At 55.1% G+C, this 13,824-nt stretch overlaps 1 protein-coding gene across 2 annotated transcripts; it reads right to left on the reverse strand.

Annotated features, from left to right (window-relative positions):
- Positions 1-691: 691 nt before the first annotated feature.
- Positions 692-6,532, reverse strand: ATG101 (autophagy related 101). 2 transcript variants are annotated; one of them, XM_043883737.1, is made up of 4 exons: positions 6,279-6,532; positions 5,847-5,983; positions 2,993-3,320; positions 692-1,389 (listed from the first exon to the last, which is right to left on the reverse strand). In XM_043883737.1, the coding sequence occupies exons 3-4, from the start codon at positions 3,242-3,244 to the stop codon at positions 985-987; spliced, it is 657 nt and encodes a 218-aa protein (XP_043739672.1). In that variant the 5' UTR covers positions 3,245-3,320; positions 5,847-5,983; positions 6,279-6,532; the 3' UTR covers positions 692-984. The 2 variants fall into 2 exon arrangements, with proteins under 2 accessions (XP_043739672.1, XP_043739681.1); XM_043883746.1 differs by having other exon boundaries at positions 5,847-6,287.
- Between the last annotated feature and the right edge of the window lie 7,292 nt (positions 6,533-13,824).

A 13,824-nucleotide genomic window follows, 5' to 3' on the forward strand; every position in this document is an offset into this window, starting at 1 on the left:
AAGGTGGGGGAGAAGGCAAGAATGCTGGAGTGGGTTGCCATTCCTTCTCCAGGGGATCTTCCCAAACCAGGGATCGAACCCAGGTCTCCTGCATTGCAGACAGTTTTTTTACTGTCTGAGCCACCACAGAAGCCCATGTCAGCCCAAACCAGAAGTGTCACAGGACACCAGTCTCAAGGTGGCCAATCTCTCTCCAGAGGGAGAAGACACCAAGTCAAATGAGCTTTCTGTGCAAGTGGGGGCCTGTGTGTGCTCTACAGAGACAGAGAAGATATTCTTTGGGGTCATCTGATAATATAAATCCCAGGGACGGAGGAGCCTGGTGGGCTTCCATCTATGGGGTGACACAGAGTCGGACACGACTGAAGCGACTTGGCAGCAGCAGCAACAGATAATATAAAAGGCAGGTCACAGCTTCCTTAGGAAGGGAGGAGAAATAGCACAGTCATATCCCAAAGCAGCAGATCCTGATCTGTGTCATCATTTATGGAACTGACTGTGGTCACACCTGCTTATGTGAATGTCCGACAAAGTACAAGATCGATCAGCTTTAATCTATCTTCAATCACATCATAGACCCCCATCTTGGAATAATGCCCTCAACACACTCACGTGTTCCTTGAAGTTCTGTCAGAAAGTGTTAAAATGTTTCAGGGCGTAACACCAGTCAAGGGAGAGACTCAACCCAAACTCACACTCTCAGCTTTATTCACCATCCTAGTGATGGCTCCTCTGTACAGTGTAGGAAAGGGGAAACCCCCCCGAAACCAGGAGTATGGAGAGACAGTGCAGGCCAGACTTGACCGTCAGTGAAGGTGACAAGGACGACCAGAGACTGGCATCCACAGCACGAGGAAGCCAGGGCGGCCCTTCCCAGTCTTATCAAGGACCCAGAGCGGGTTCCAGAGCCCCAAGGGCCTAACAGTACGATCCCCAGAAGCCAAGGTCCATAAGCCATCAAGGAGCACCGAGGCCTGGAGAGACCTAGAGGGCCAGGGTGTCTTTGATGAGCCTGCGCATGGTGGTGGTGACGGAGGAGCCCAGGGCGTCGGTAATCTGGAAGGAAATCTTATAGAGGTAGGGCTGCACGTCCCGCAAGCCCGTGTCGAACACGTTGTCCACCTCTGACTGCGTGGGCATCTTGGGCAGGTACTCGTGCCGGTTCATCACCTCCACAATGTTGATGATCTTCTCGCAGAGCTTCTCCCCCACCTTCTCCCGGCATATCTGCCGCTCCTGCTCCGTGGCCAGGGCCACCACGTGCACCTTGACCGTCCATACCTCCCAGGGGATGCACTCATCGGAGAAAGGCCAGCGAGACTTCTTCTTCTGGTAGAACTCCAGGGACATCTGCCCTAGCCCATCGCCCCCGGAGTTGCGCAGAGCATCCTGGGGAAGGAGGAGCAAGAGTGAGCAGGCCAAGGCCTCCACTGGGTTCTCACCCTATGAGGGCCAGCTTCCCAAGCCCCAGTGAAAGCTCTTTATCAGACCTCCGGGGAGGGCAGAGAACGAGACCCAGAGAGTAAAGGATTTGTATAAAGTGACACAAATGGCTCCTCTTAAGCAGAACCCTCCTTCATTCCCTCAAAGACAACCTAAACTCACAGTTTCTAAAGAAAAGCCCAGTGATCCTTGAATAGAGAGACAGAAGCCAAGGAACAGAGCGGGGTGGGAGGGGAAGGACAGACCACATTTAGAGCTTCTCCCTCTTTTCCTCTGAGAAGCAAATGGGGCCACCTGGTCTAATAAATCTGCCTGTCCCCCCATGGGGTGCGATGGCCCACACTCTTCCTCCCAGTGTAGCCAAGACCCTAAAGCACCTTTCTACCTTTCTCTCTGAGTTCAGGCCAACCCAAAGGTAAGGATGCCTCCCTCAACTCCTTAACAGCCCATCAGGAAGTAAGTCTCTCCTTTATTGACAAACCAAGCTCCCGTTCCCTCTGCTGACAGTAACAGCAGCTACCTCTTCTACAGTGTTTCCTGTGTGACGGCTCTCCAGCACTTGACACATCTGACTCACTTAATCCTCGTGGTGCATATACCCTATGAGATGGGTACAGCTTTCGTTCCAAATTTACATATAGTGAAACTGCAGTCCAGAGGAGCAGAGTCACTTGCCCAAGGTCACACACTTGTGGGTGGTAGAGCCTGGCTGGAGTCCATGTCCTTAAGAGTTCACTGTGTTTCATGTACCTCTCATCGGCATCTGGAGGACAGGGGTCTGGATACCACTGCCTCCCCTGAAGGGGGACTGGGAAACTCATGAATTTGCCCTTTCTAGGCTAGGAGCGATGGGAGGGCGGGGAGTACCCTGTGGCTGGTAGAGAGTCCACCCCCTGTGAGGATCACACGTCTATGGAATGGAAGCCAGAGAGACAACCCTCCTCCTCTGATCTCAGGGAGGGCACTTTAAGAGAAATTCCCTTCGTTACTTTAAATTTTAAAACTATGCACTCACTGAAAGAATGAAACACTGCAACCCTGAATGAAGACAGAATTAAAAATCACACCTCCATTCCTGCCCCGAGATGACCAATGTGAGCAGCCTGGCGTGTCCCTTCCACCTTTCTCCTGGCCCCTACAGGCCCACAGACACCGCCACACCACCCACAGGACCCTTCTCTGGGACAGCCACCGCCTGAGCCCAGCAGCCCTCCCTCTCAGGGCATCTCGTATAAGAAAGGCCCGAATGTGGAAGCAGAAGCAGAGAGGTGTCAGTAGAGAGGAGGTCCAAAGTGCAGAGGCGATGATCAGCCCAGGGGCCCTGGCCGCCAATGCTCCAAGGGCTGCCTGCTCTCCTTGCTGGTATTTTTACAAGGCCCCCTCACCTACCCCCCTACCAAGCACTCCCCACCCAGAGGAGCTCTGAACATGCCTGTTCCTGAGAACCTCAAACAACCTGACATGCACACCCAGGAAGGGTAAGCTGGTCCAACAGCAAGGAGGGGACGACACGCAGCAGCCCCCTGCCGCCCACTGCACCCCACCTTACCCTGAATTCCCCGACGACCTTGCGCAGAGCGCGGTCCAGCTCCTCGGAGGAGACGCGCACGTAGGTGAAGTCGATGAAGTCGCAGTCCACGTCCTGGGTGCCCACTGTGCCGATGGAGTAGGTGCCCTCCTTCTTGTAGTGGAACTTGCCGGTGCTGCGATGCAGAAGCACTGTATGCAGCACGGCCAGCATGGCCTCCTCCACCTGCCGCCCCTCAACCGACACCTCCAGCACCTCCGAGCGACAGTTCATCTTGTAGCTGGTGGCCCACGCTGAGGTCAGGGACCAGAGGAAAGACGGTGGAGCTTCACCCCACCCAGGGGCCACCCTGCAAGAGGAGCCAGGTCAGAATGTGGACACATTCTGCCTGATTGGCGTGTCACCTGTTCACATCCTTCCAGGCCCAGCCCTGTCCCCTGCCACCACGGCCCTTCTCTGCTCTGCAGCCGCACATGCTGGCAGAGGACCACTGACTCTTGGGATGGGAGATGGGGAGAGCATTAAAGCTACCAGTCCAAACACCCAGATCCGTCCTGAATTCCGTGACGGCATCCAGTGTGGTTTACAGCACATGCTCACTGTGAACCCCTGCCAGCTCCAGCCCTTGAGAAGCTGCCAGGATGGAGGACAGACAGGCAGGTAAACATCACCAGAGTAGTGAGACTCCATGATGGGAGTGAGATGAAAAGGAAGACTGGAATCTGATCTCCTGGGACCCTGAATGACCAGGCATCCGGACTCTGTCCCGAGGGCAATGAAGTTCCATGCATCCCACTGTCCAACACTGAATCTGCGGATCAGAAAGTTAACTCCAGCCGACGGGTGAAGAATGGTTCGTCACTATTTGAGGGGTCACAGACTGCTCTGAGGAGTCAGTGAAAGCTAAGAAGACTGAACTTGAAAACCTGACTGACACATACACACCAAATCTCACAGACTCTGAGGTAAAAACTTGCCAATTTAAGGGACTCTCCTGGTGGTCCAGTGGCTAAGACTCTGTGCCCCCAGTGCAGGGTACCCGGGTTCGATCCCTGGTCAAGGAACTAGATCCCACATGCCCCAGCAAAGATCGAAGAGCCTGTGTGCTGCAACCAAGACCCAGTGCAGCCAAAAAAAAAAACTTATTAATTGAAGGCAGAAAGGGTTGGGCAAGGAGTCTAGTTAGAGGCCACCACAGTCATGCCATTTCCAGACAGTGCAATGGGATGTGGCAGAGTGATGTGCAGAGTGTGGGGTTTCCACATCCAATGGCCCAGGGTCCGAATCCCAGGTCTCCAGTATCTTGCTCTGTGACCTTAAGCCAATCACTCAACCTCTGAGTCTACTTTCTTATCTGTAAATACAGAATAAAATAACACATGTAAAACACAGCAGGCTGGTGGTTAAGAGCAGGGACGCTAAAGCCAGACTGCCTGGGTTGGAGCCCCAGCTCTCTCATCAGCTCACTGTGTGATCAAGGGCATGCTGCCTCACCCCTAAGTGCCTCAGGTTCCCCAATCCATAAAATAGGGATATTCACAGTAGCTACCTTGAAGGGGTCCTCTCCAGAATGGGGTGAGTTAGCATCTGTAAAGCACTTGATGCAGTTCCTGGCAAGCACAAAGCATTCAGTATGAGCTGCTCTAATTACTACACTGTTACTGCTGAGAGATGACCCAAGGCTAGGACAGGACTGGTGGAGGGAGTGGGAAGGGAAGAACAGACTTGAGAACCAGAACTTCATCAGTAACTGAATATGAGCTGAGAAGGAGAGGGAACAGTCAAATTTCTTAGCTGAGAAGGTTCAGCTTACACACCTCCCCTGACAGAGAATTCACCTCTCCCAGCAAGTCATTCCAGTCCTTTTAAAGTTCTATTCAGAGACTCCCTCTATGGAAGGGCTTTGTCTCTTAGTGCTTTAAACTGCTAATCTTAATTCTGAAATCAAGAGTCACACACAGAAGAAGTCCCACCCCTTTCCCACAAGGGAGCCTTTCATATATTCAAAGGCAACTCTGCCATCACCCCTTTACCCCTTCTACAGGTTAAAGGTCTCCAGTCCCCATAAACATTCCAGCTTCACATCACATCTTAATTCCTCAGGGGCAGGCAACTCTCTTCAAAGTGTACTGGTTTGTCTCTTTGCCCCTGAAGTCAGGGAGGCAGTCCACAGACCACTCAGAGATCGAGCTGGCTCTGTCTCTCACCTGGCAATCAGCCCAAGACTACCTGCATCATCAGTTATCTTTTCACAGGTGTTAACCTTGTCTGGTCTCTCCTACTAGCAGACAGTTCCTTAATGGCAGGGACTGTATCCTATTCATCCGTGGAATCTCAGTATACCTGGTTCCTAGTACACAGCAACTGCTCAATTCATCCTGAAAGGATTGCTGGACTGATTTCTTCTATATATACTCTCAGGATGAGGAGGCCTTCTTGCTCATTTCTGCCCTCTAGTCTAACTCCATCCAGCAGTTTCACATCTGAAAACTCCCAGCTCTGGTCCACCTCTCTTTTCTTCCACAAACCCCCTCTGGTATCCCCCACAAACCGTCAAACAGGCCACCTCTCTTTTCACTTTTGCCCCAAACCTAGGTTCTTCCCTCATTCTCAGTGCTATTCAAGATTCCACTTCAGGAAGACACCACGAACCAACCTCAGCCTCCTTCCCAACGCGGCCACCTTTGCTCTGTGATGAGCCTGTCTGCTCCCTCACCCTCGACGCCCCGTGAGCAGGGCACTTTGCCAGGGCAGTGCCTGAGAAGTCTCGTCCCTTCGGTGCCCCCCCAAGGCCCAGCTCTGCAGAGTACCGGGGCAGACGCTGACTGATGCCTCCTCTGACTCAGGCCGGAGCCCAGGGTTTCCCCAGCCTCACCTTACGCGGAGAGGCTGGCACGCGGGTCACTCAGGCTGGATCTTGCCCTCTCCTCACGCACAGGTACGCCCTCCGCAGGTACGCCCTCCGCAAGTACGCCGAAACCTCCCCGCGCGCCACGAACCGCAAGAGACAGGCTGAACGCAAAAACACAAAGTTATTCGGCTCCGCATCGAGAGACCCTGTCGGACGTAGGAAGGACTTCCCGTCCCGGTTAAGTTTCTCCCGCCGCCAGTGCCGGCGAACCTCCACGGTCCAGGGACGCGGGAGGAGCGCAGCCCCGCGCCCAGCCTGGCCAAGCCCGGGAGTTCGAGGCGCGCCCGCGCTCGCACAGGACAAGGGCCACACAGCTAGAACTGTCTCCCACCTCCCAGAATCCCCGTCTGGGACCCGCGGGGAAAGAAACGACCCTCCCCGAGGAGACCAGATCACCTCGGCAAGAGGCGGTGCCGGCGCCGGAAGACCTGGCCCGCCCCTGCGAGCCCGGCCGGTCCCACCTGCTCCATCGGCCTCCGGCGGGGGCGCGAGCACAGCTGGCTGAGCCCTGGCACCAGTACAGATGCCCGGACCGTTCTACATCCACACCAGCGGACAAAGACAACAGTAGGGTGCTCTATACTCTGAAGATTGCTTTCTTCTGGATTATGTCTCGGATTTTAAGATTTGACGGTAAGAAGTATCCCCCTCGTTTGGACGAGTCCATTTAACCCCACCACCGAGGATGTTGTTGTGTTTCGGCTGGAACAACTCACTTCCGCCATAGAGATGAGAGGGAAGGAAGGGCCTGACGAGCTCTGTGCTGCCTCCCTAGGCGGAGAGGAGTCATCGTCAGAGAGCCACCCCTGGGACCGAGACGTGGTCCCCAGTTCTGGTCTCAGAGGACTGGAAGAGGTACCGATCCCCTAAGATGAGGGACATGGCATTTGGAGAAGTGCCCTGGAGATGAGCTCAGACTAGTGTTCTGAGTGGGAAAACTTTAGTTGGTTCAGTGTGCATGATGGGAGATACCAGGGAAAGCGGGCTTAACCTTACTCGGTTATCTTCACACAGGAGCACTTCTTGGTGCTTTGCCATGACCGGTCTGGTGACTGTTCTTATAAAGCTTGTAATTCTGCCATTGCCTCTGTGTGGGCCTCTTGATGTCATTCAACCTTTCGGATTTCCTCCTTTATAAATGGGGCCTGGGGAAGGAGAAAGTAGCCAGTCTGACAGGCCAACATCCTCCTCTAGAGCCTGGACTTAACCGGAAGGGAATCAGGATGAACTACTGAGAGGGGAGGATCTGTGAGAAGGCAAAGGAGGGGGAACCAGGGGGGGTAGAACCAGCCCTGGGGAGGGGGAGGAAAGAGCCTAGGGACTTCTCTGGTGGTCCAGTGGTGGAGACCCCGCTCCTCTGCTGCAGGGGACGCTGATTCCATCCCTGGTCAGGGAACTAAGATCCCGTATGCTATGCGGCATGGCCAGGAAAATAGAAAAACAGCCTAACTTCCTCAGGCTGCCGGAGAGTGTGGGGAGTGACTGAAGGCACTCTGTACCCTGACACACTCACCTCCGGAGCTTTCCCTGCCACTGTCCTGACATCACCATCCTCAGAACTACCTGTCACGGAGCTTTGCAAGGCACCACACCAGCACTTCACATGCACTAGTGTGTTGATTTCTCCAACTGCCTTGGAAATTAAGTATCATTTCTCCCCAGTTTACAGATAATGAAACTGAGGCTCAGTGATATAGAGTGACAAGCTATGATGGCATATTTTATGCGTCAACTTGACTGTGCCACAGAGTGCCCAGACATCTGGTCAAATATTATTCTGAGTGTGTCCATGAGGGTGTTTCTGGAAGAAAAACATTTGAATCACAGACTTAGTGTGGCTTCCCTGGTGGCTCAGTGGTAAAGAATCTGTCTGCCAATGCAGGAGATGCAAGAGGCATGGGTTCAATTCCTGGGTCGAGAAGATCCCCCCAGAGAAGGAAGTGACAACTGCTCCAGGATTCTTGCCTGGGAAATCCCATGGACAGAGGAGCCTAGCAGACTATAATCTATGGGGTCACAAAAGAGTTGGACACAACTTAGGGACTAAACAACAACAAAGCAGATTACCTTCCCTAGTGAGGGTAATAGTAATAGTGTTAGTAGCTGGGTCGTGTCTGACTCTTTGCAACCCCATGGACTGTAGCCTGCCAGGCTCCTCTGTCCATGGTATTCTCCAGGCAAGAATACTGGAGTGGGTTGCCATTTCCTTCTCTGGGGAATCTTCCTGACCCAGGGATCAAACCTGGGTTTCCTGAATTGCAGGCAGATTCTTTACAGTCTGAGCCACCAGGGAAGCCTCTATGTATGGGTGAGCCCCAACCAGTCAGTTGAAGGCTTGAATAGAATAAAAGGTTCTCACCCTCCCTGATTACTTTCAAGTTGAGACATCAGTTTGTTTTTTTTTTCCCCTACCTTCAGACTTGAACCAAACTATCAGCTCCTCCTGGGCCTCGAGCCTGCCAGCATTTGGAATCACACCATCAGCTCTCCTGGATCTCCAGCTTGCTGACTGCAAATCTTGGGACCTGTCAGCTTCCATAATCACATGAGCCAATTCCTCATAATAAATCTCTTTCTATATATACACATCCTATTGGTTCTAATTCTCTGGAGAATCCTGACTAATACATTTGCCAAGGCCACACAGCTACTCTTTCCTCATTCTGCCAGTCATTTTTTTTTCTTTTTCCTTTTTATCTTTTGGCTATGTCACACAGCATGTGGGATCTTAGTTCCCGACCAGGGATTGAACCCATGCCCCCTGCACTGGAAGTGTGGAGTCCTAACTACTGGACCACCAGAGAAGTCCTCTGCCAGTATTTTTTCCCACTCTCCTCCCTCCACACCTCACCCCATCCCTGGAGCCTTTTCTGCCTGAGGATGAGGTTGAGACCTCTCACCTCTCCTATCTCAGGCCCAGATCCTGGCCAATCCTTGCCTCCTTATACCTCCCTGAATCCTTAAAGGGCCATTATCACTGTAACTCTGACCCTAAGTCTTACACCCATCTGGGTGGTCCTGTCAGGAACATGGGGGGGGGGGGGGCGTCTCAGCCCCTCAAAATGAGTCTGTATGGAACGAATTCTCCCATCCTCCACCAGCACTCCTGATGACCCAGATGGAATCATGCAATCATGCTGCACCTGTGAAACTGTCCCCATGCCAGGCCCATGTCCTACCAAGGGGGACAAGTTGCAATCCTAGCCCTCCGGGAAGGCCTCAGAGTCTCACAGGGGAGCTGGACTAGGAGTTGCACCTGGATGAGAGAGCACAAGAAAGGGTATGAAAAAACGACAGCAGGTTCTGCAGGGGCCAGAGGGGCCAGGATGGAAGCCACTTCTGTAATCCCAGAAAGATGCCCGTGGCCTGGAATAGAAAGTGACACAGTCAGAGTGAAAAGGAGTCCCAGGCCCTGCTCTCAGCAAGTTGGGAGGTGACTGGGCACCAGCAGGAAACCGGGACAACAGCAACCCGAGGAGATGGACAAGAAGGGGTGTTGGCAATTCCTGGACAAGAAGAGGGGTTGGCAATTCCAGGAAGAAGTGGGGCCCCAGGGAATTATGCTGGGGAGGCTTCCTGAAGAAAGAGAAAGAAAGGAGCTAGAGGGAGAGGTCTCAGCAAGGGTGGAAACCGAGCGTTCTGAGGCAGGACGGGCCAGCACAGGGGGAGCTGACTTCTCAGTCAGAGTCACGGCCAGCCGGGCAGACAGGCAACTGGCGAAGGCCTTCTGAGGCACGTCTGCGGCAAAAGCTTGCGGAGGGACCTTGAAGGCCAACCCAAGACCTTGGGAGTAGGCAGCTGGCTTCGCAAGGCGACTATGGCCTCAGATGGCCCCACCCCGTCCCAGTGCACCCAGGGGAGAGCTAAGCCCTGAAGCCACCCCCGGCCGCTCCAGAGCTGACCCCCGTGCGTCACAGGGAGTGACTCAAGCCTCAGCAGCAACAATGAGTGGGACTGACGTCAGGCTGGGGGCTCCTGACAGTGGCCAGCTTGGCTGGGCAGCCAGCACCCTGCCTTCCGACCCTCTAGTCCGAGCCAGGATGCGGGGGCGAGGAGGACCAGCTGTCCGCTTCTGACATCTGCCCCCTGGGGTCCTGGGCAGGGGCTACTCTGCTTCCCACTCTTTCTGGGCTGTCACTCCCACCGCCGCCACCCCCCCACCCCCCACCCCCGCCTCACCGCCCCCTTCAAGGCAGAGGAAATGGCTGGGCGGACGGGAGAGGGACAGAGAGCGTGAGAAAGAGGGGCCTCCCATCCCAGCCTTGTCAGGAGCCTCAAGACCCGGGCAGGGCAGGAGGTGGCACAGTGGCTGCCCTCTGCCCCAGGATGCGTGGGGCTCTGTCCTTTTGTGATGGGGATGTCTCTGTCTCCCAGAAGATCTGTGTTTATCTCTCTGGCCAGCTGGGGTGGGGCTTTGTCTCTGTGTCTGTCTCCCAGAGGGAAGGGGTCAAGCTCTCCTTCCTGCAAGGTCTGTGCCTCTGTTCCTTTGGGAGGTGTGTGCATGACTGTTGTTCTTTGGGGCAGAGGATTCTGCGAGACTATCCATGCAAGAAAAGAGGCCTGTTTACCCACCCTTCATAAGGGAGTGTCTCCACCTACTCCTGGGGGCGGGGGGGGGGGGGGGGGGGGGGGGGGGGGGCGGTGGGCGGCACTTTTCTCTCCCAGGTTTCCCATCATGCAGGGTCACTTCTGTGTCTATCCTCATGGTACCCCAGTTACCTGGGATGGGTCCAGGTCTTCCACTTGGGTGACCCTGATGCTAGACTCCCTGGGTGGGGGCCCTGTTGCTCTGATGTGCCTGGACGAGGGCAGCAACAGTCAGCACCCGCCCGCCCAGCTCCCAGCTGGGCACTGCTCCCTGCTAACGCAGCATGTACCAAGAAGGGCCCCCCCGCACTCCCCTCCCTGGCCCAGCTGCCACCCCCAGCCCTCACAGCCGTGCCGGCATGATTTATGGTCCTGAGCCAGCACCTGTGGGAGACCTTGAGGAGACCTCAAGTGGCCCCCTCCCTGGCCTGGCAGGGTCAGGGCCCAGCAGGAAGCAAAGGGGAGCAGGAGTGATGGGCAGCATGGCCGGAACATGGGCCTAGGGGTGGGGGGCAGGAGGCAGACGCCAAGGCCAGAGACTCCGGGCCCCAGGGCCCTCAGGCAGCTCTGAGTCCAGCTGGGGACCCTGAAATGTGCCCCCTTCCCTCAGAATGTTCCCAGCTGCGTGGCGAAGGAGATATTGAGTGGGTGGAGAGGGGATTCCTCAGTCCTGTACTCCTTCCTGCCCTTCCCACAGCAGACTGGAAGTTTCCAAGTCCCACTGGGCGGCCTAGGCCTTACCCAACAGCCCCCAGCCTGGGACCAGGGCAGAGCTGGCAGCAGCCTGAGCCTGGAGCAGGGAGGAGCAGAGGTCTGGGGCTCCAGGTAACACAGAGAAGCTGCTGGCTGAGCTGTAGGGCTGTAAGACCAGGCCTGGACAGGGCAGCAAGCGGATAGACAGAGGCTCATCCCTTCAGCCTCATGTTCTGAGAAGGCCCAGCAGCCCTGAGGTCACTGCTAAAGTCGGGGACTTGGTGAGGCTGGGGCTCATCTGGATTTAAGCTAAAACACCCTGGGAATCCCCAGGCCCAGCTCTTACCTGAGGCAACCCAGCACTGCCCTCAACCAGAACAGGCCCAACATAGCTTCTCATAGCCATGGAAGGACATCACTAGACCTGCAGACTGTCCCCAGCTGCCAACCTCTGACAAATTCTCATACGCTTCTCTCTGCAGCCACAAGGCCAGCTACCATCCAGCCCGGTACACTGGACATTCAGAGCAACTGTGAGGTGCCGTACAGCCTGTGAGGGTCAGAAGCTTCTCCGCCTCCTTGAGGCCGACCCTCGTCACCTCCCTCCATAACCACGGCAACTTCTTCCATCCCAGGCCCTAGTGAAGGGCCATCAGCCCCTACTCACTCAGACCTTAGACCTCAGAACTATAGCCCCTTCACTGTGGCACCTCCGGACTGGGGGCCTCTGGGCACGGGGCCCAGCGTGGGTGAGGTGGGGGACAGAGGGAGGCAGGCTTCCTGGGTCTCCTGTGAGGACAAACAGAAAGCTTTGAGGCCTCGGAAAATCCCGCCTGGGATTCCAGGCCCTGCCGGCGTCACTGCCTTTTGACTATTGTCCCCAACGGAAATGACCCAGCCCCCAGGCTGCAGGGACAGAGCGGCCATTGTGAGGCCCCACCAGGCTCAATGCCCCCTTGTTCGTCCTCCCAGCCCCTAGCAAGACTCAGAGGCCAGTTCTTCCAGTTGCTAGTTGGAAAGAAAGGGCCTGCCTTCAGGCATCAGGCCTTGGGTGGGGCAGGGCGGGGCTGGAGAAATCAGCACCCCCAGCCTGTGCCCCTATCGCCCAAGTCCTGGAAAGAAGCCACTGTCCATGGTGTTTCTTCAACTTACAAGGCCCTGTACTGGGAGACCTAGTGATTAAGTACAGTAGTTAGACCCACCCAGCTCAGCCACTTAAAAGTCAAGTGACCTTGGGAAAGTCATTTCCTTTTCTCTGAAATGAATTCTCCTCTTTGGTGAAACAATAGCTATTATTTATTGGTGCTTGCTACATGGCAGGCACTGCTGGAAACAACTTTGTATACATTCACCTTGTAACCAATTATAGCAACTTTGTGAAACAGATGCAACTATTTTCCCCACTTATAGATGCTCAAGCTGAAGCTCCAATACTTTGACCACCTGATGTGAAAAGCCAGCTCATTGGATAAGACCTTGATGCTGGGAAAGGTTGAAGGTAAAAGAAGGGGGTGGATGAGATAGTGAGATAGCGTCACCAACTCAATAGACATGAATTTGAGCAAACTCTGGGAGACAGTGGAGGACAGAGGAGCCTGGCATGCTGCAGTCCGGGAGGTCACAAAGCGTCAGACACATATTAGCGACTGAACAACAACATGGATGAAAACACTGAGGCGCAGAAAGGTGCAGTGACTTGCCCCAAATTTCACAGCTAGGAAGATTTTTTAAAAAGCCAGGTAGTCTGGTTCTGGAGTCCTTGCTCTCTTCACTCTCCTCTGTTGCATGCGTTCCTCATGGGGTGGTGTCGAGGACTAGAAATAGCAAATATATCAACTCAGTGGATGATGAAGCGGGTGTGGTAGCTGCTGTCCTTACCACGGTGCCTGGATACCTGTAGGGACCAAAATTCTCCACTGCCCTGCCTGCTTCCTGACCCTGGGACGCATCTTCTCAAGCACCTTTGCCTTCCCCGGGGGCCTGCCATGTACTCTACATCTGTCTGTGCCAAAGGGTGACCCAAAGGGAGAGACTCAATCCAGCTACAGCTGGTGGGAGATTTCCCAGCAAGCTCTGCTCCTAACCAGAGTATTGCCACCAGACTCCCCTCCACATGGAACAGACAGGAAACCAAGGCTCAGTGAGGGAGCGGGGCATGTCAGAAAGAAGCATGGAGTTGGAGGCAGGGCTGAGAAACGAAGCACATCTCCTGACCACCCCACCCCCTACCCCTGCCTCACCAGGTGCCAGGGCTGTGACAACTCAGGGGCTCTGGCCGGGCTGCCAGGGACATGGGCTTGGATGTTCACACACTGAGGCGGGTGGCGGTCATCATGCACAGGGCCCAGGACTCCCCAGCCCACCCCCACATGGACCCTTCAGAAGACCTGGGGTTCAACCATCATCCCAAAACCTGAGTGAGGGCAGGTGGTGGGGGACTCCCTGGGGAACCTGTAGGCGGGGGCTGAAGCACCAGGGAAGGCCCTGGATTCTGTGCTACTTTGGAGCAGAGCCCTGTTTTGTTGAGCTTCCATCAGGCAGGGGCTGCCCTCATTCAGCCAGTTCCTAGAGGCTGTGGGGATGGAGGTTCAGGGGTCCTAGGTCAAGGGTCCTCTTGCACAGAGCGCAGGGTAGGGGGCCGGGCCCTGTGTGGCAGCCAGCT

This window comes from Cervus elaphus, chromosome 3 (genome assembly GCF_910594005.1).
Source record: "Cervus elaphus chromosome 3, mCerEla1.1, whole genome shotgun sequence".
Taxonomy (NCBI): domain Eukaryota; kingdom Metazoa; phylum Chordata; class Mammalia; order Artiodactyla; family Cervidae; genus Cervus; species Cervus elaphus.

What these genes read in the sequence shown, in the direction of transcription:
- ATG101 (XM_043883737.1), bottom strand. Translation starts at nt 3,244, where the DNA reads ATGAACTGTCGCTCGGAGGTGCTGGAGGTGTCGGTTGAGGGGCGGCAG. An exon ending in AGGTCGTCGGGGAATTCAGG is followed by an intron (nt 1,390 to 2,992) that starts GTAAGGTGGGGT and finishes CTCCTTCCCCAG; the next exon opens with GATGCTCTGCGCAACTCCGG.